The following is a 21,913-nucleotide window of genomic DNA, read 5'->3' as shown; positions in this document are numbered from 1 at the left end:
ATCCTTGTCGATTAAAACCACATCGTTCGCGTAGAGAATACTCCAGGGTGTAGGTTGTTGACATTCGGATATCAGAAAGTCCATTACGAGGTTAAAAAGAAGGGGGCTATTCTGTGATCATCCCACTGATAATAACAATTTATTATAACGGTTTATTTTAATTAGATTTAGTCTTATACTGTTAGAAGTATTAGAACAAATGAAATTATTTTCAGAAAATACTTTACTTTGTGTTTATTTCAAGTAGAAACACTACTATATAAATTATAAACTAAAATAAATGTCATATACTAAGAAACTGAGCAGGTATCCGAGTGGGGTAAACGTAATCTCGTCCAGTTTAACCCCAGTAAGACACAAGTTTGCGCGTTTTCCGCTAAGAAAACTCCATTTGTCTTAGCACCTAAGTTCCAGAACATTCCCCTTGCCATATCCAAGAGTATCGGGATACTCGGTGTCGACATTACGAACGTAGTGCAGTTTCGGGGTCACTTGGAACTCAAGCCAAATTGGCCTCTAAGAAGCTTGGGGTGCTAAATAGAGCGAAACAGTACTTCACACCAGGTCACCGGCTTTCGTTATACAAAGCGCAGGTTCGACCACATATGGAGTACTGTTCTCATATCTGGTCTGGAGCACCAAAATACCAACTTCTTCCACTTGACTCCATCCAACGTCGGGCAGTACGTATTGTTGGCGATCCCGATCTCACAGTCGGTTTGAAACCTCTTAGCCTTCGGAGGGACGTTGGCTCTCTGTGCTTGTTCTACCGTCTTTACAATGGGGAATGTTCTGAAGAACTTTTTGATCTGGTGCCACCGTCACGTTTTTACCACCGCACCTCCCGCCAAAGAAACAAAGCTCATCCTCACTTTCATGACACGTGGCAAACCAAAAACAAGCGGGCATCTCGCTCGTTTGTGCCCAGAACGTGCAAGTTGTGGAATGAGCTACCTTCTGAGGTGTTTCCCTTGCTCTATGACATGGGGTTCTTCAAGAAGCAGGTATTTAGGGTTCTCAAAGGTGGGCAACGCATAAGTGGCTCCTCTGGTGTAGCTTATGTCCATGGGCGGCGATGACTGCTTCCCATCAGGCGGCTCGTCTGCTCGTTTGCTTCCTATTACATTAAAAAAAATGACCAAAGAGAGTGAGTGAGAGTGAGTGAAGTAAGTTTTCTTAGTACATGACATTTATTTCAGTTTAGATTTAGTTTTATTTAAAGTTTAGTTATACATGGATTTAGTTCTTAGGTATTGTTATTGATTTGTTTATAATTGTACATATTTGTATATTAAATAAAGGTTTTAAAGCTCGTTTTGTCCAGGATGGGCTCAACCTTATTTTAAAAATTTAAAAAAGTCCAACATGTTCATTGTTTTAGGTATTTTGATAAGAAATAAAAACATATTTATCTTTCTATAATGATTTATTGGTGCATATGTAATAGCACAATAGGCAACATTAATAATGTTCACAAAATACGGCACCTAGATTGACAAAAGAAAAAGTTTAATGGGCAATTGCGTAACTTTTGAAAGATCTCGAGACATGTTCCAGGCGGCGAACGAGAAAATTGCCTCGAGACGGAAATCAATATGAAATTGCTTTGCGAGAAAGGAAAAAAATCTTGAATCAAACTAACTTTTAGGCAACAAATTTGACATTTAAAATATTACTCGGGACATCGTAGTGATCAAATAGTGTTTTAAAAAGTTATGCTAACGCGAGCTATCATAACTCTCTTACTTTTTTCTGTTTTTCAAACGTACTCATTTGAAAAGTTTGGAAAGAAGTGAGAATAAACATTTTTTAGTTTTTTTAGTAATTATTAAATATTTTTATAGATTTCCATAAACAATATTTTTGCTGCTACTACTATTTTGCGATATTGCCATCACGTCACAGGTGTGTGAAGTCAAGAGATATCAAAAAATAATCCAAAATTGTGTTCCAGGTGAATCTGTGATCAACTTGTTAATGTTCCGTTTTGGGAACTTCATCAGCCATGCTGGCGAGAACCAGGTTCTTGTCGGTGCCAGTTGGTTTCTTGGGCTCTAGGGCCGCCCTCATTTCCAGGGCGCGAGTGTCCGTCTCCAAAGACTGGTTTTTGTCAGCCAGATCCATAGCAATTTTGATAGAAGTTGCCTCGAGAGCGTTGTACGTAGCCCTAAAATTGAAGGTTACGGTAAATATAAATTTGATACATACTTTTACCGTACGGTACTAAATAACTAAAGTAGAAGAAAAGTAGTGTTAGAAAAATAACTAAAGGGGATTGCTAGGTATTTTAGTTATTTTACTATGCACCGTGATGAACGAGGTCAAAATGAAGAGAATAAACATATTATTCATAGGTAGCAGAGAAACAAATACCATCTGGATGTAAAGCTGATTAGCTTTGTGTCTAAAAATGGGACATATAAAAGAAGGAGCTATTTTTTACACACTTTTATTTAGCTTCACTGCGTATATACCTTTGTATATATACAACGTGTTACACAACCCACTGAAAACCTGAAAACAGTTTGTTCAGAATCAAGAGTAGAATCGATTACACTATATTTTAATGCAGGTTGTATTTTTTTTAGTTTCCCATTTTTAGCGTGCCCGGTCTAAAAATTACAAACACAACACTTTATCATTGGTAGAGGTTGTTTTTAATACTGGCTGTTCTTTTTCACGATTCTTTTTTCGCTGCACGAAGTTGCCATGTGTGTCAAAAAATTCTACGACTCGGTGTCATTGTTTCGGTATTCTCGAGATATTGATTATTTTCGAAATGGCATTTAGATTCACTAAAGTTCAAAACTGCGAAATGGTACGGATGTTAGCACGCTGCAACGATAACGTCAATTTAGCAGTACGACGTTTTCAAGAGGAGTTTGGGGTTGCCGTTTCAAACGGCACAATGTTTGCGGCTACGCAACGGCTACGTACTGACGGTACCTTTCGGCCACCAATGGCCGTAGAAAGAAATATCCAACGCGATCCTGATTTCGAGGCGGCAGTTTTGGAATTCTTTCGCTATAATCCTACGGCTAGCACACGACAAGCAGGTCGGCGATTTAATTGTAACCACGTAGTGATTTGGCGTGTTTTGAAAGATGACCACCAGCATCCTTATCACTATCGGCGATGTCAAGAGTTAAGACCTCTCGATTTTGAACCCCGTATTGAGTTTTGCCAGTGGTTCTTGGAAAACTGGAACAGGAACATTTTATGGACTGATGAATGTACATTCACGAGGCGAGGTTTGTTTAACACGAAAACCCTTTTCTAGCAGAAGAAGACTAGTTCCAACATCGGTTCTCGCTAAATGTACGGGCGGGAATAATAGGACCATACATACTGGGGAAAGTGTTTTTACCACGTTTGAATGGCGATAGTTACCTGCAATTTATCACGAACACTCTTCCTGAATTACTCGATATCGAAGTACCCTTGCAATATGTAAGACGAATGTACTACCAGCACGATGGCGCTCCAGCTCACTTTCAGCGAAACGTAAGGAGATATTTAGATGATGTGTATGGACAGCATTGGATCGGGCGTGGAGGTCCAATCCAGTGGCCAGCCAGGTCACCTGATTTGACACCACTAGACTTTTTTTTGTGGGGCCAAGTTAAGTCTTTGGTGTACGATGACAGAAATAGCCCAGCGACTGTCGTCGAGCTTCGAAACAAAATTACAGCTACATTCGAAACAGTGAAAAACAACGCAGAAGTGATAAACTCTCTTAAAATGAATTTAAGAAAACGCGCGTTGCTGTGCTCTCGTCAGGGTGGTAGGCATTATGAGCAGTTGTTGAAGTAGAGCGAACACAAATACCCCGAGGTATACAAGTTGTAAATAAGCACATGTTTAATTAAATTTAAAAAAATAATCTGCGTGTTGTTTTTTTGCCTAAGTAGTTAGACAATTAAATTTACCTAGATAAGTGTGCTAACTAAGTACAATCTTCCCAAGAACATGTTCAGCATACTTACAAGTCTTACAACCTTGTCATTTTAAACTAAGTATTGCGTTTGCTTCTTGCCATTGAATGTCAAACTTGAAGTTTACTATGACAAAGTTCTATTGTATTAACAGCAACACTCTTAACTGACAATCGATGAACCCTATGTCTTTGCAATAATGTTTACGAATTGTCAGTAATCTGTGTGGGCGATGATACGCTAACGGTTACTACGTCATATATACGTAATCAACGAATGTAGTTACTAATCGACCAGAATTACGAAAATAAAAGAATCAGCAATATCTTTGGAAATAATATACCGATTTGAGAATAAACACACTAGACTAATTCTGAATTTAAAAAATCAGTTGGGGTGTCTGAAGTTTTCAGTGGCTGGTGTAACACGTTGTATAATAGTGCTTCAAATTCAAAGAAATGTATAATAGTGATTCAGTTGTAATTTGGAGTACTGTCTTAATTCCGGTGACAATGCAATAATATGCTAACATGGAGGTGTTCTGATGATGCAGCCGGTAGGTAGCCAAAGGAACTCCTCGATGGAAAAACACAAACACATCAAGATTAGGCTCATTAGAAAGGTCTCAAAAAGTACTCGATAAACATGCAAATGAGAAAAAGTACAGTCAGCAATAAAAGTGTCACAAAATTTTTTTTTTGACAGTTACTTGTTATTTCTTACGGTTAATAATTAGCAGTAACTTAAAGACGTAAAAACCTCCGCCAAAATCAACAACGCCATCTTGTTTGATCAAAACTACCTAAGAACCATTGTTTGTGTATTATAAATCGTTTACAAAAAACCTTAATTAAATGGGTCGATTTGTTTTGGAGGTTAATGAAAATATAACGTACCCTAATAAATAGGCATATAAACACCCTTTCAACATAAACACATATTAAAATCGTCTCCGTTTCGTCAGGGGGTTTTCAACGTGCTGTAAAATGTACCGTGACTGGGGGCCTAATGAACTGTAATTTTTGAAGTAATATTTTTAGTCTGCTGCCTTCTGTGTGAGACTGTGTGCAGCTACGATATAGTACTAAAATTGTACAGCGACTTCCGAGGGTGGCTGAACCTACCCTGCATGATAAGAATAATTTATTAGGCATCACATTAGAACCCCGCAAGCGAGAAAAAATTTGGCGCGTTGTGTCGGATCATAAATGTCATAATACTGCTCGTTGTAAATGAAGCTTGGTAGTTAAAAAAAATTATAATTAAATTAATATTAATAAAAAATTGTTTCATATTTTCAAAAATTTTCTTTTATTTTGATCTACATCGGGTAAGGTCAGTATGAATAAGTGTGGCTGCGGGCTAAGTGTAACTGTAATTCATCCCATATTTTTAACTGTTCATCACTCCCCAACCTACCCTATCGTCTTAAGCGCGTGAAGAGATTGCGGAGTACAGTGATTATCAAATACAAAACCTAGTTGCTACCAGAAAAGCTACCATCTTGCTACTTGCTTGCTTGTAAAGGGTTAGTTTGGAATTGCAAATCCAGCACAAGACTTTGAAACTGATTTTGTGCGAAACATGCCTCATATGATTTAAAAACAATGTGAAATAATAAATTATGTAAGTTATTTCCGCGAAATAATTCACCTACTTATTTACTACATAACTCAATATATATTGTAAATACTATACTTTGAAATTACTTGTATTGACTGTTCGACGAAATAAATTGTAGATGTACTAACTAGTAGATTGTGTCACAAGGGAGCAAAATTACATCTTGAACGAAGCGAAGGATTCTATAATTGAATCCTGAGCGTAGCGAGGGATTATAAAATAAAATCCTGAGCGTAGTGAGGGATTCAAGTGTTAACGTGGAAATAATTTAATAAGGACATTTTTATGTTCCAAAATATCATTTAACCTAAAAAAATTGTATGCAAAAAAGAAAAAAAATCATGCCCTAGAACAGAAAAGTGCCAATTTGATCCCTCGTAGCAGGGAAGAAAAGTGCCACTTTGATCCCTCCTAGCGGGGAAGATAAACCCCTTTATCGAATAGGTGATGTGAAAAAATATTTGACAGCTCGATGAAGTGATATTCGAATAAATGTTTGTCGGCGACTCAAAGGTAAACCCAAAAACCGATAGAGAAAAGGCATTCATAGTTCCCAGTTTAAAGAATTATATAAACCGCAGACCTTCCCCGACCCGTGGATCTTTACATTTCACAGTATAATCCTGCCAGCGATGTAGGTGCTGGTAACATGATTTCCGAGGATCGTTAAGAGTATTTTGAGCTCAAATCTAGTTATGGTTTTAATAGCCCTGGGCCTAGTTAATGCATGAAATCGATAGGTAACGATGTTCGATGACAACCGATAATAAGGAACGATGGTGCCTATCGAAGGCACATGATATGGTGGTTATTGGGAAACAGTGTATTTTACTAGCTTTTTTCAAGCCTAAGTATTTGACAACTTTTTATTCTACATATATAACAGGCCAATTCTAGTTTTAGTTATTAAATCTGTTTCTAATATGATACTGATATGATATCCTATTGGGTCCCTGAGGTCTTTATAAAGGATTTAATTCAAATGAAATTTTGAATTAAAATGGAATACAAGAAGGTTCCAAATTTAAAACTGCAAATAATGACGATGGCGTGGGGGGCTCAGGGGGCTAAGATACTGACCTGTTAGTGTCAAAAGTTACGTTTTTGGTTGAAGAAATGTCACTTTAGACACTTGCAGATCAGTATCATATTGGAAACAGGTCTAATGACTAAGACTAGAATTGACCTCTAAGTAAATACACTTGATCTTTTACTAAGCATTTCTGATTCCTGTTTACTGACTCTACTTAAATATCTCATCATCATCTATTATCAAGACGATAAAGCTGATGTTCAGATATTTTAGAGCACCTTAGTTAGTCAGATATATTTATCTAATGTCGACTTCAAAGTTCTGGGTCCTTAGGGCCTGGTATCGACTATTTATCATAGATCGGGGTTTTTGGTGTGGGAATGTCTGAAATAAGCCAAAGAGTAGGTATTGAGTTAAGAAACAGAATGTACACTAGCAGGTTTTTACCGAATGAATAATTAATTAAACAAAAGATTAAATTAAAAACTAACATTTTTTATATTTAATCAAACTTTTCTACAAAGCGAAACATTTTTTTTTCACCACACCAGCGCTAGGAAAATACTAACTGTATAACATTCCAAATCAAATCCAACTAAACGTTATTTAATACCTATCATTCAAGATCATCATTTGAAAGTCAATTATGCTCGCCGACATCAGAAATCAACTCAAAATTTGTATCCAATCACTTCGACACTCTTGTGGATAAAATGCAACTTTCTCTTCCGTTTTTGAAAGATAAAGAGGATCTTTACGAGCTTGTGTGGTGAAAATCAAATTGTATCATAGTGTGTATAAATTCACAGAGAGGTCGTTATTCGTTAGGCATAATATGATGTTTTCCCAGACTAACCTATCTGTTCCTCAAATCATCCCCACACCGAAAACCCCGATGTATGCTATTTATGCATGTCTGTGTGCTGCTTACCGATAGTTTAAATAATTGGGCATAGGAAAGTTTCTGCATATTTCTGACATCACTTTTATTTCCTCAACCGCGCACTTCGCTTTGCTACGTGCTATATACCTCTCGCGTCGAATGATGATCCCTATGACAGTTCCTCCATTCTTCTTTTAGCAGAGCTTAATTTAAAAAATAGTTAAAGAAATTACTGTACTTTTATTACTTAAATGTTAGATTTTTAAATAAATTATTGTGCTAAACCTCCAAAAAATGGAAACAATCAAATTTTACGTGACAGCTACTTCATATAAAAATGAACTGTCGCATTAGGGTTCATCATTCAACGCGTTAGGTACTTATAGTCGGACTCTTAACTTACTTGCCACAGTCGAGTTTTTCCTGCAACTGCCTGATGGTTTCCCTTAGATTGCGCACTTCCTCTTTCAACCCGATATCGGCCTCGTCTGCAGCCAGCTCGGAGCCTGGTCGGTACCCTCGAGTCTCCAGGCGGGTCTCGGCCACTTTCAACGCGTTTACCTTGTCGGTAAATTGCTCCCCCATTACTTTTAGTTCTGTGGCCAGCTTGTCCATATTTTCTTCCATCTGGAAAGTAGAGAGACAAAAACTTTGCTTCATCGGGTTCGGCGGGTATGGTGTTACAGAAATTAAGACTTAGTAAAAAAAAACCGGCTGTGCGAGTAGGACTCGCGCACGACGGGTTCCGTACCATTACGCAAAAAACGGCAAAAAAATCACGTTTGTTGTATGGGAGCCCCACTTAAATATTTATATTATTCTGTTTTTAGTATTTGATGTTATAGTGGCAACAGAAACACATCATCTGAAAAAAAAATCAACTGTCTAGCTATCACGGTTCATGAGATACAGCCTGGTGGCAGACAGACGGACAGACAGACAGACAGCGGAGTCTTAGTAATAGGGTCCCGTTTTTACCCTTTGGGTACGGAACCCTAAAAAAGGACAAAATAATGACGTTAGACCAAGCGTCATTTTAAACTTCAAACCTATAAAATTATGACTTGCACCGTTTGGGCTATTAAAACTGCTGCCATCTTACGAGTAGCTTGGTGTAACTCTAATTGACAGAGTGGAGTACTATCCGAGGTGCCACCATCTTGATTGTGTTTAAATTTCGTCAGATTCCTAAAATGTTTTTGATCTAAACGACCAAAGTAGGGTACCTATTATTAACGACAACTGATGTCGCGAACGAAAGTAACATGCGAAAATTAACAAGATATAATTATTTGTTTCACAAGGGGGCAAAATTGTGCTTTAACTCCTTGTGCTAATATTGATATTGATACCTACCCTAGCAAGCGCAAGATTTCAAAATTGAACCACGAGCGTAGTCAGGGTTAAATAGTTATTTGTTATACAAGGGTGCAAAGTTGTATTTTAACACACGAGAAGTAAAATACATTTGCACCCGTGTGCAACACAAAACTTTTCCCCTCACTATAGCGAGGAAAGTGCAACAGGCGTTAGATCATCTTCATCAACTGGAATCACTCATTTTTTTACGATATTATAACAAAAAACTGGAAATTCTGTACTTTTACGTGAGAAGTTTTTAAGTAAAATTTTTGTTGACAATGTTGACATTTCTGACGTATGAAATGTCAATGATGCGTTTTGAAATTGCATCGACTTAACTTGTGCGTTCAGAATTATATTTTAACATAATTATTAAAAAACAAACGTTTATTATGGAATTTGGTATTTTTTATTAGATTCTCAAACCAAATATTTAATGATAATTAATATCGAACGAACCATTATTATGAGCGTTTTACGTTATGTTATCTGTCAAGCTACTTAAACACGCTCCATCCAAGGTCAAATTACTGTCCCCACTAGTGGATAAAATGCGTTTTTCCCCGCTTGTTTTAAAGGACGGAAGGACGGAGGAAAAGACGGCTTTCAGAGCTAGTGAGGGGAAAAAAACTTTGCTACCGCGGGATAGAAAGTGACGTACACCACATTGTGACGCTGTCACGTAGACAAGAACGACCATCATTTTTTTTTTTTTTTATTATTCAAATTAGTTACTCAGCATGACAGTATTACTACTAAGGCACTGCGAACTACAAAGCAAATAAAAATACAAAGATACGAGAAAACACAAATAATAACAAAATACAATTTAAGTACATTTGGGCGACGACATAACAGCGTGGCTCCGTTGCGTCGTCTGACTTGGTGTAGAATTCGGCAAGTTGCCCCGGAACCACCGAAACACCACACCCTTCGGCCAGAAGTCCGCGCTAGCGATGGTGTCCTGCAGCGGCCGCGGCAAGCGCACCACAAATGAACTGAAGTGCACATAGTGACGCGTCTGTAGCTGGTGCACCCTCAGCGTATAAGCCAGTCTTCTGGCGGATGTACTCCACCACCTCGTCGGCTCCGGCGGAGTAATGCAGTCGAGACACGTAGAGCGCCTTACTCGGTGTTGCAATCCGTAGACCGGAATTAACCGGTTCCGCAGTGCCACACAGAGTCTTACGGGGCGACCTGCGTGCCTTTCTCTTCCTTTCCACCAGTGTGGATCCCTCCTTATCCACATTGGTAAGGGAGGACTTCTCTAAAAGGGGAGCCCGTTTACACGCCTTAGTAGGTGCGTTGACCCGGTTAGCTGCGACAGACTGACCGGCGAAGTCAGCATAAGCACGCTGACGTGACTTGGAGGAGACAGGAGGCGGTCGCACGCGCGAGGGGTGCGCGGGCGGTGCAGCGGCGCGTGCGTCACATTTTACAGTGTCAGCAGCACGTAAACTAACCGACTCGACACCAGTGCCAGGTCGATAATCGCTCTTGAAATTTGAAACCGCCGACCGAGTTGGAGCATTCCGCAAACATGTAATTTCGTCACGTAACTCGCTGATAGTGACTAGGCTAGCTTCAAACTTCATAATAACTTTGGCCAATCTTGTATTTAGGGCAACGATTTCCTTAAACAAGAGGCGAACGTCGACATTATCCGGAGCACACGACGGCAGGATTGGGGCACTTGTATTCCGTTTAGGAGTTTCTTTATGTCCTTAAGGGACTTCTCCCGGCTTCATCTCCTCTCCGGTGAGGTACATATGTGCCGACGATCCCAAGGGACTGGCACAGGACTTGCTTCGCTGCACAGATGTCTTCCACGGTGAAACTTGACGCACGCGAATTCATCTGGACAGCAGTCACCACATCCATCGCGCCTTCCTGCACCAGCTTGTTTTTTAGTTGCAGGAAGGCGAGGAACTCATTCACGATGGGTTGAGTCTGTTCGGAGTCACTCATCGCGTCAATTTCCGAGCGGCGGCCGAGCCGCGCTAATTTCGCAATTAATAATTTAATTACATATCAATGCGTCTATGTCGCTGCGCGCATTGGACACGACAATTATATAACATTATTAACATATATATAACATAACATAAAGATAACAGGAAATTTATTTATAAAATATTGTTGTACCTATTTATAAATGTTGAATCAGAATCAGAATGCATTTATTCGTTATAACATAGGTACATTGTATTGGTCTTATAGTTAGAGCATATTGCGAACGCTATGTTTTGCCGCTTGGCGTACGAATTTGTTTACCTATATAAACTAAGTTAAACATGCGCTAGTCTAAGGTATTCATGCTTCAATAATCAAATCAATTACAAAAATAATAAATAAGAACAGAAAGATAATTCACAATAATAATAAAATTTAAAACAATAAATATTAAAGAATGTCAACAATGAAAATTTCAAAGAAAACTACAAAAGAATTACAAAAATAGAAAAACGAGCTATAAATTATTATCATTCAAGAACTGCTGTACGCTATAGTAACATTTCTTGATTAGCAGTGATTTTAAAGTCTTCTTAAAATGTACAATATTTAATTCTTTTATAGTGTTCGGAATTTTATTATATATTTGAGGTGCCATTCCTAGCACACTTTTGCGCATCATGGCTGTTTTACATACTTTGTGGTATAAATCATTTTTATATTGAGATCGTACAGGGAGCTTTCGTGTGTCAGAAATTTTATCAAAAAGGTTTGGATTACATTTTACAAAGACAGAAATTTCCAGGATATATAGGCAGGGCAGAGTTAGGATATTTAGTGATTTAAAGTACGGAATAACACTATCCATCATTCTTAAACCACACATAGATCGTATACACCTTTTTTGGGCTTTAAGTACTGCGTCTTTATCAGCTGCATTGCCCCAAAAGATGACTCCATATCGTAGTACCGATGCAACAAGTCCATGATAAGCAACAAGTAAAGCTTCATTATTTACCACCTTGGAAAGCTTATGAAGAGCGAATGCTGACTTACTTAATTTTTTACACACATCATTTATATGGTATTTCCAAGTAAGTTGGCTGTCAATGAATAATCCTAGAAATTTGGTCACTCCTATAGTATCTATTATATTTCCATTATAATTAATGTTAATATCCTCTGGTTCAGTTCGCTGGTAAAAATGCATAATATTCGTTTTTGTCAAATTAATTACTAAATTATTATTACTAAGCCAAATTATTATGTCAGTTATTACATTATTAATGTCATTTTCATAGTTAGTCTGGTTACTGCATTTTATAATAGATGTACTATCATCGGCAAACAAGATCATAGGATAGGGAATGGCCTTGGGCATGTCATTTATATAAATTAAAAAAAGCAAGGGGCCAAGAACACTTCCCTGAGGCACGCCATGTCCCATACATCTTGCATCCGATATGTACACTACGTCTGTTTTCCTTTTAATACACTTTCTAGTAATTTCAGTATATTGCAGTCTTTTTGTGAGGTATGATTTTATGAGTTCTAATACATTCCCTCGAACACCATATCTATTAAGTTTACCTAGTAGTATTTCATGATCTACATGATCGAAGGCTTTGGTCATATCAGTAAAAAGAGCACATATTGGTATTTTATTGTCAACATTTTCCATTACTATATCTAAAAAATTATATAAAGCCATGTTTATACTGATATTTTTTCTAAATCCTTTCTGTTCCGTACAGAATAAGTTAAAAGTATCCATATAGTTATATAGCGACTGGTATATAAACTTCTCGAAGATTTTGGAAAATACTGGAATGAGAGCTATGGGCCTGTAATTCTGAGGGTCATCTTTATCACCTTTTTTGTGTAAAGGCTTAATAATGGAGACTTTCAACTTATCTGGGTAGATACCTTTGTTAATACACAGGTTAATTATGTGACTTAGAGGAGGGGCTATTATATCACTTAGATATTTAATTACAATTGTACAAATTTTGTTAAAGCCTACACTTCTAGTGTTTCTTAAAGACTGAATTATCAATTTTATGTCATATGCTGTGGATGGTGGCATAAACATGGACTGGGTACTATTGGTAATTTTATATTGTAAAGCATCATTCTTTGGTAAATCTTTAATACATTCTATGAAATACGTATTTAAGGTATTTGCTATATCTGTGGGATGGGGGGGATGGGGGTGGGGGGTTGTTATGTATTTTTCATGTCACAATATGTTGTCACTGTAAATGTTGTATTGATTTGTGAAATATCCCTCGAGACCTACTTGCAGAATAAATTTTTGAATTTTGGCTGCGCAATATGTTTTTTGGAAGTGCCAAAACGATTAGCTACCATATAATTTATATTATATTAAACACAGAACAGGTGACGTCATGGTCAAGTTATATACATACCTACTCTTTACAGTTATATACGATTTATTATATAAATTGTGTCAAAAAATAACTGCTGTCTACGTTTTTAGGGTTCCATACCCCAAAAGGAAAAAACGGAACCCTTATAGGATCACTCGTGCGTCTGTCTGTCTGTCTGTCCGTCTGTCACAGCCTATTTTCTCCGAAACTACTGGACCAATTAAGTTGAAATTTGGTATACATATGTAAGTTTGTGACCCAAAGATGGACATGTAACGTAAACAAATGAATTTTTAACATGGGGGCCACTTTTGGGGGGGTAAATGAGAAAATTATAAAATAAAGTTTTTCAAACTATATCGTGTTACATATTAAATGAAAGAGGTCATTGTTTGAATCTCAAATATATTTTTTTATAATTTTAGGATAAACAATTTAGAAGTTATTCAAGAAAATAGGCAAAAAATTACCATTCCCCCCCCCATTTATCTCCGAAACTACTGGGTCTAAAATGTTGAAAAAATATACAAAATAGATCTTAACCTATAGATTACAGGAAAACCTATTAGAATGTGCAGTCAAGCGTGAGTCTACGCGTCTACTACGGGTTTTTTAAAGGCATTTCACATAAAAAATACATTGTTTAAATTGTGTAATGTACGGGAACCCTTGGAACGCGAGTCCGACTCGCACTTGGCCGGTTTTTTTAATAGGTAGTGGTTTTTTTTAATCTGGTGATTTCGTAGATGGGGTGAGATATTTTATTTTAAACACAGACATAATTTTTTTATACTTACAGGTACGACGAGCATAAATATAAACTGATAGATACTTTCATATAAATATAAATTGATGCGGAAAATGGAAATTGTTCTGATACGGAATTAAAATCGACCGTTACCTTTAGTTTCTGCCAATCTAATTCATTCCTGGCCCTTTGCGTATCATAGACACGCCTACGCATCATGTAATTAGTGGCGTCCTTTTGAGCTTGCAGTAGGTTCCTAGCGCGGCCTCTAGCAACAAAGAGCGACTCGCGGAGGCTTAGAGTTTCTTGAAGTTCATCTATTGCCATTTTTTTTGTGGCTTCGCATCGGTCTAGCCATTGATCGTAGGTGATCATTCTGAAATGAATAGGAATATATAAATAAAATAAAAATAATAAGTCATTTACTGTTGCAAAAACAAAATGCACAAAGGGATGCAAGGAACCCCTTGTTCGATAATAATCGTTCCGAAAGAAAAAAATGCGCCCTTCCTTCCTCTAACTTTTGAACTATTTATAAAATCTTTCAACAAACACGTTTTTTGAGTTATCGCAAAAAGTATTCCCTTCTTCGTAAAAATACATAGGCTCATAGCGATTCGATGGTACTCCCTTTTGCTCTTAATGTATGAACATGATGGTTACTAATACCTCCCGTTCAAGGTAGCCTATTGTGATACAAGGGTAACTACGGAACCCTACGTTGAGCATGGTCCCCCATGCGTTTGGCCGATTTTTAATTTCTTTGGAATTTGTGAGCTACAACTACAGAAGGTACAAACCTCTTTGGGGTTTTTAGAGAATCCGTCTTATACGTAATGTTAGCGCAATCTTTATCCAGACTGAGCATGTCCTTGTCAATTAGGAGAGCTTCGTTCTTATCATTTAGGTCCAGCTGGAGCTTAAACTTTACAACCTCTAGTTTGTTAATTTTCTCCCAAGCTGACTGACACCGATCGATCAGCATCTTTTTATTGCTCTCTGTTACACACAGTTCCTGTGGACGGTGATTCGTAAAAAGTGGTTATAATTGATTGTTGTAGGATATTGAAGAATGCCGAAATCGAGGAGTTGGTGGGTGGACCCAATATTATCGGCGAAACGAAATCACACAGACTTCGCTGGTTCGGTCACCTATTAAGAATGGGAGAGGATCGGGCTGCCAAAAGGGCGTACTTGGGAAGACCGACTGGTGGCCGCCCGGTAGGTCGGCCCAGAGACCGCTGGGGAGACAGTATAGAAGCGGATCTGCGACAGCTTCAAGCCGATAATTGGCAGAGACGGCGCAGGATCGGGAAGAGTGGAGTGCTCTCGTTTCACAGGCCAAGACCCTCTTATGGGTCGTTGAGCCATGTTAGTTAGTTAATTGATTATGGTTGATTATCATTGTAAAGTGGGTATGTAAAATTTCTACCGCTTGCGTAGAAATTTTACTGGTGTTTACCATGTGACCATAGATAATCATAATTATGTAATTACGTGGTAATGCGGTTGGTAACTAAATGGTCTAACATATATTTACGGTACCTTTTTTAATTCAGTGTCGGCAAGATCATAAGTTAACTCTGTGCTTCTTCTGCCATCTCTGTTGGAAAGACATTCGGAACAAACTAAAAGAGGCAAGTTTAGCTGTTCCAACTCTCTTTCCGTAGATGCCTTTTCCTCCTTCAGCGCATTCATCTCTCTGTCTATACGATCTAGAAGTTCCTGAAGAGTTGATCGCCATTGATCTATCTCGTATACCCTGGAAGGAGTACATTATTGAGAACTAGAGTCTGCCTACGGCTTTTGGAGAATAAAACTAACACATAACTCCTCATCAACACGTATTTCATATTTGTACAATTTTCCAAAGTACATAAAAGGACTGTCTCATTTCAAACATAGACAGAGATAATCATACTATCTTTGTCTTACACTACTACCCAAGCACGCACCCACCCAACCCAAACCCAACTACTACCCATACTACTACCCCCCCACTACCACCCCCTACCCCCCCCCCTACTACTTAGTAGTTACTTAGTTACTACCCCCAAAGTACTACTACACAAACTACCCAAAAAAACCACCCACCCAACCTACTATACCCAACCTACCCAAAACCCCACCCAAAAACCCCACCCAACACTACCCACTCCCACTACTACTAACACAAAAAAAAAAGGATGGATATAGGTTTTTGGTTCTTATTTACTGCCAATTTGGTTTGCAACAACTATAAAAAACTGACTTCACAAAGGATAAAATATAATATTTACCCTTTTATATGCGCCAGCAACTGATATTTTACTCGGTAGCAAAGTTTGTTTAACCCTAGTGCCTTGAAACCCTCGCAACGCTCTTTGAAATCCTTCGCTTGCTCGGTTACCAATATTAGCACATATTAAAACCACTTTTTTTATAAGGGGGCAACCCTTATAAAAAAAATAACTATTGTTCGCAGGCAGAAGAGACAGCCGCCCACGTCATCCTCGAATGTCCAGGGGTGGCAGAATACCGGGCACAATACCTCGGTTCGCCGGGGTCTCTCCCAGAAGTCGTCGGCAACAATCAAGGGTCTGCTAGGCTTCTTGGAAGAGTTGGGTTGGCAAGAGTAGTGCCGGCAACCCATCACGCAAAATAGGCGCAATATATGACGTCGAGTTGCGGAAACCTAGCCCGCGAAAACCTATAACCTATAGCTATTGTTCGCCAAAGAGTGCATGTACTAATTACTACTTAGTACTAATACTAGGTAAATCCCACGAGTTTGGGATCCTAAAATTCGTTTTGACGATACCAATACTTTGGGAGCGGAAAGTACAAACAGTAATAAAAGCTTGTATCAAAAATGGCATTTTTTTTCCGAGATTTGATAAATCGTTTTTGTGCGCTGTATTAGGAATGAAATATATGAACTTACATATAGAGGGCTCAAAAGTTACAAATTCACCCCTAAATATCAAGTTCTGTCCCTTTTCATTTTACTAACGTCGAACTAGTGGTAATGCCACACCACACTGAATTCAGCAAGCAAAATTAAATTTGTCGACCGTAATTCCTCTGACGTACAAAATTTCATTTTCGTTCATGAAAACAACTCAAGAGCATGAAAAGCCTGTGATATTCAAGCGGTTAACCCAACTTAAAGAGCGTCGTTTGCGAATGTAAGTTATGTAAATTGTCTACTGTAAGGGTATTCACAATTTAAAAATATAATATCACTTTAGAACGTCCCACTCGCACTATTTATTATTTAGTATGAGCGAGACAACAAGATTAATATCATGTAGGTACCATATTACTTACATTTGAATACGCCCCCAGGTTCGTCTACTTTATAACCAACGCAACGCGCAAATAGAGACGAAAAATTGTATAGGATTATACACTACAACTTGTATAAGGTCACTGCGGCCAAATCCTTTATACTTAGGGACAATTTCGTATACACGAGCGTATATTTCTTTTTTCAGCCGTAGGAAAAAAGCCCATCTGCTATTAATTGTTGAAACTTGAAAATAAAAGCCATCACTGTTTTGTGGATGAAATAATCAAATGTGTAAGTACTATTGTTTGAAAAGAAAAAAAACAGCTCGTGTACAGAATTGCCCATTGAATATGAAACTAGATTCGATTAAATCAAATTGTTGTGACGGTTACCTGGCTCTAAGACGGTTGTTATTATGGTAGCTGTCCCAATCAGTCTTGATCTTGGTCTCATTCCTAAGCTGGTGGGCGCTGTGACGAAAATCGAAAGCGTCTGCTCTTCGGGTATCTGCTGTCACCTGCAGGTGTAAAAAGTATTACACAAATAGTACATTATTGCCGAGGGATGGCAAGAAAGACATGTAAATTAATATAATGTAAACTTGCATATTTGGAAATAAATAATAATTTAATTTACTGACGAGGTAGGTACCTAGTTGTCAGCGTGAGGCTTGGCAAAAGTTCCGGTTTCCACTGGCGTACACTCGTAGATTCATAGTGCTTTTTATAAACATGTGAGGAAATACAATTAAAATACATAAGGCAAAAATGACGAAGCCTGTTGCGGATAGCTTTATTGTTTGTGTGTAATGACGATGCCTGTTGCTGATTTATGGTTGTAACTACCTGACGAAGCCTACGTTGCGGATTTGAATTTGTCAACCATGTATTACTTAATTCTAATGTTGTTTTGTAAATTGATTGTACCTAAATATTAGTGGATTAAATATAATAGTCTAGAACTCTAGATGACAAATTTTCATTAATGATATTAATCGATCTGGTGTGTTTTTAGGATCAAATGTCTATATGGGACCCATTGTATTAAAGCAATACAAAAGTCACAAATGATAGTCAAAGTCCGAAAGTCGTACTTCACTCGCGAAACGCTCCTAACAAAACGATAAGTGTACGTGACGTCAAGGTCACTGAGAGCACATCTTGAAGTATGGATAAAACAAGAAAATTACGTTTTTGTCGGTGTACTATTTCGTTTAGTTGCCATACAATCTTTTTTTTGCATAAAATGTAAGGAATCGAATGGTACCCTTACTTTTTACCTTTTTAGAAATTAAAAAAAAACTTAAATTTTGAAACTTTCAGGTCCTGTATTTTTGTATTATTTCCATATATTATTTTAATATCCACAATTATTGTGATAAATTGCTCATTTGCTATCTATTTTACTAGATTTTTGTCAGTGTCATCATCCCTATTAAATAAATAGTGACCAAGTAGCTTTTAAAGCCTTGAGTCTTGTAAAAACGAGTAATATTAACTGGTGGTAAAGTTAACTGTATTGATTGGACTAAATTAGTTAGGTCACGCATCACGCATCATGTACAGTCGAAGGCAAAACTATAGATACAGACAAATGGCTCAAAAATATGTGAACACGACTTTATTGTCTAAGGTGTAAGAGCGTACTATTTTTGAAACTTTGGGAATGTATATATATTTATGCCCTTGACTGTAGATATAATCGCCATCAGATAGCCGCCATCTAAGCGGCCAAGGTGTTCTAAAATACCTAGATAGGTGTCGGATAGGCAGATGCCTAGCTCTATTATCATATTATTATCAAGACGTTAAGGTGCATGTTATTGTTATTATTGAGCACCTAGGCCGCTCAAATATATCTGATGGCGACTATACTTGTAGCGTTACAACATATGTTCTAAGATAGTGCACGGAGTGAGCCATGCCAGATACATACATTGCAACAAAGCAAATGCCTGATCCTTACAATGGATTTTTTAATAAGGGTTTCGTTATGAGTACCACTAGGTAGTGGAGTGACACCTACTTTCTGCTAATTCCATTTGTCAGTACCTACATATGTATATAAATCCCCAGTGATAACAGATGAAAATAACGCAAAGATAACAGTTTGTTCAATTTTGTAAGTCAAAATGGCATAAAAGCTATGGTTTGTCATTCATCTCTCTAAACTTTATTTCGGCGTTTTCGTAGTTACCTTACCTACTCGTATTAAAATGAAACTCTCAGGTAGCGACATCAAACACTACATTTCTTTTGTCTGTTGCGTTTATTCATAAACAAGCGTCGTCTTGAAATTAAATATTACCTATGTATTAATCGTCCATCACTTTAACATAAAATGTTGATTGTTAGAAAGGGATAAAACAATAGTGATTTGTTTTATAAGGCGGCAAAGTTCTAGTCTATTAAGTCCTCCTGTTAATATTGATATCTGAGCCAGCGATAGAATCTAAAATTGCTCCATAAGCATAGCGATTGATTCGAGAAGTGGAAACTTGAGTTTGTGAAGTTAGGGCTTGTAGAGTTAGAAGTTTTTGGCTCTACATGGGATCTGGTAACTTTTTGACAGTGCGAGCCTTATGGTTTTATCTTGGCAACATTTTGCATGAAAATGTTTTGGTCGGATTTCACTTTTTTTTGTAAGTTGCTTGACACTCTTCCATCCCTTATTTAAAGAGTGGAGGGTGATTTACTAAAAATCCGGAAGTATGTATTTTATCATTTAAAACAAGGAGGAGAAGAGGATTTAGATTTTTTTTTTGTTGTTTGGGTACTAATACTATCTTACATACCAAATTTCAGCTTTCTAGGGCGTCAGGAAGTACCCTAGAATTTTGATGATCACCAGTGAGTGAGTAATGAAATCGGGGTTTTTCAGATATCAATAAAATCTAAAGTATAAGAGCTACGCAATTGTACTGTAATTTATATGTTTAATAAGTCCACTATTGACATCATATCTCGAGAATTTTGTTTATCTGGTATAATCCAAACCCATTAAGTTATGAGGGTTCAAAAAAACGACGAAGCGCTTCGAGAAAAGGTAGGTACTGTAGGTAGTGCCCTTGCGCTTCGCTTAGCTCGTCTTGTCAGATCTACTCGAAATCGCTGAATATATACTTCACGACACCGCTGTCGATTTAGCGTCAAAACTAAATAGATACACTCAATGTCTAGGGGATTTTCGATTCTTGTTTGCTAGGCAATTTCACTGACATGGTTTGGGACAAGGAAAACTTTTCTAATTTGAAGCCGAAATCAGGCTGACCTCAAAACGATTGGGACGGCGGCGGGCCTATCGAGCGAGACAATGATTTATCATTTCACAAACATGCTCAAGGTTACATGAAATTTCATGGGAAACGTTCTAGTTTTATAGCGTTTGTAGTCAAATTTAGGTTATTAGACAGAAAAGTGCCTATAAGCAGAAAAGACAATATTAGATTAAATAGTTTGCCTCTGATGTTAGTAAAAATTACCGTAAAATCAGGTAACTTTAGTCTAAAACTTACAACTATAGTCAAAGTTCAAGTTCCAGTAAAATATGTATGAATATTTTACAAATTATAATAGTATCTAATATAGAAAGCATTAGTATATCTAAGCAATAAAATAAATGTAACGAGTACAAATAAAAATGCTCGTTGTAAATCAACGTTAAACTGGACCATAGTTGCATTATAGAACTACAGTTACCTGATTTTACGGTACCTAAAATATTATATAACATCATCTTTCTCGCGTTGTCCCGGCTTCTTGCCATGGCTCGTAGAAGCCTTGGGTCCGCTTGGAAACTAATCTAAAGAATTAATATATATTTTTGTTATAATTTCTGGTATTAACATTAGATGATTCTGCTCTATTTCCAGATACTAACCAATTTAAACAAAAAATATTTTAACTATAAAACTCCCGTGAGACTCAATCATATTAAAATTATTTTAAAACGGGATTATTGGATCGAAACATGTCGCTATACGACTTAATAATACGTGAGCGTGAGTGACCCGTTTTAAAATAATTTCAATAATAAATATTTTATTTACCTTTAGCCCGTAGAGACGAGCATCCCAATCCGGTAAGCTTAAATGAGGTAATGGTTTCTCGAAGGTCACAACCGACTGCATTGTCCAATTATTATTTGAATTTAAAAATAAGTAAGTCTATACAAACAGACGTATTAATAAAAATGCGAAAACTTTCAGTCATAAAATTTTTGAAGTGTGACAAATGTGTGATTTTTCGAACAATTTTTTTACGTATGGCCAGTGCAGCCTTGCTGTGTAAAAAGTTTATCAATACCTAAGAAACTGCGTCACAAAACCATATATATTTTAAACATTGTAAATATTCCTGTTAATATTTTATGTTATGACTGTTACGAGATATACTCGTACCACAATTACGGTTGAAAGCACACGTCAGGTTGCTGCGCCAGGTTTCCGGATACGGTTGCCCAATTAGAGGGTAATAGAAACTGGCGCCTCACTACGCTGACAATTGACACCTGACACCGACAATTTTCTGTACATTTCCGGGCGATAAGGAAATGAATACGTAGATTCAATACATAGGTACAGTGATACATAATATTGTAGAAATTTATTGTAGTGCACTGCCTTATGGGAATATAGTTCAGATCCGGAAACCGCCACCATATTTTAGTATGCTGTTGGGCATGGTACTGGGTCTCTAAAACTGCCGGGAGACAGC

The 21,913-nt window shown here is 37.4% G+C and overlaps 1 protein-coding gene across 1 annotated transcript; it reads right to left on the bottom strand.

Annotated features, from left to right (window-relative positions):
* Window positions 1–1,843: 1,843 nt before the first annotated feature.
* On the bottom strand, window positions 1,844–21,429 carry LOC134752481 (tektin-B1-like). Its single transcript, XM_063688175.1, has 7 exons — window positions 21,247–21,429; window positions 17,591–17,715; window positions 15,473–15,689; window positions 14,728–14,942; window positions 14,081–14,303; window positions 7,878–8,101; window positions 1,844–2,167 (listed from the first exon to the last, which is right to left on the bottom strand). The coding sequence occupies exons 1-7, from the start codon at window positions 21,325–21,327 to the stop codon at window positions 1,975–1,977; spliced, it is 1,278 nt and encodes a 425-aa protein (XP_063544245.1). The 5' UTR covers window positions 21,328–21,429; the 3' UTR covers window positions 1,844–1,974.
* Window positions 21,430–21,913: the final 484 nt, after the last annotated feature.

Source organism: Cydia strobilella, chromosome 2 (genome assembly GCF_947568885.1).
Source record: "Cydia strobilella chromosome 2, ilCydStro3.1, whole genome shotgun sequence".
Classification (NCBI taxonomy): domain Eukaryota; kingdom Metazoa; phylum Arthropoda; class Insecta; order Lepidoptera; family Tortricidae; genus Cydia; species Cydia strobilella.
Note: the sequence above shows the minus strand (reverse complement) of the source record. Positions and strands in the feature narration are given on the sequence as shown.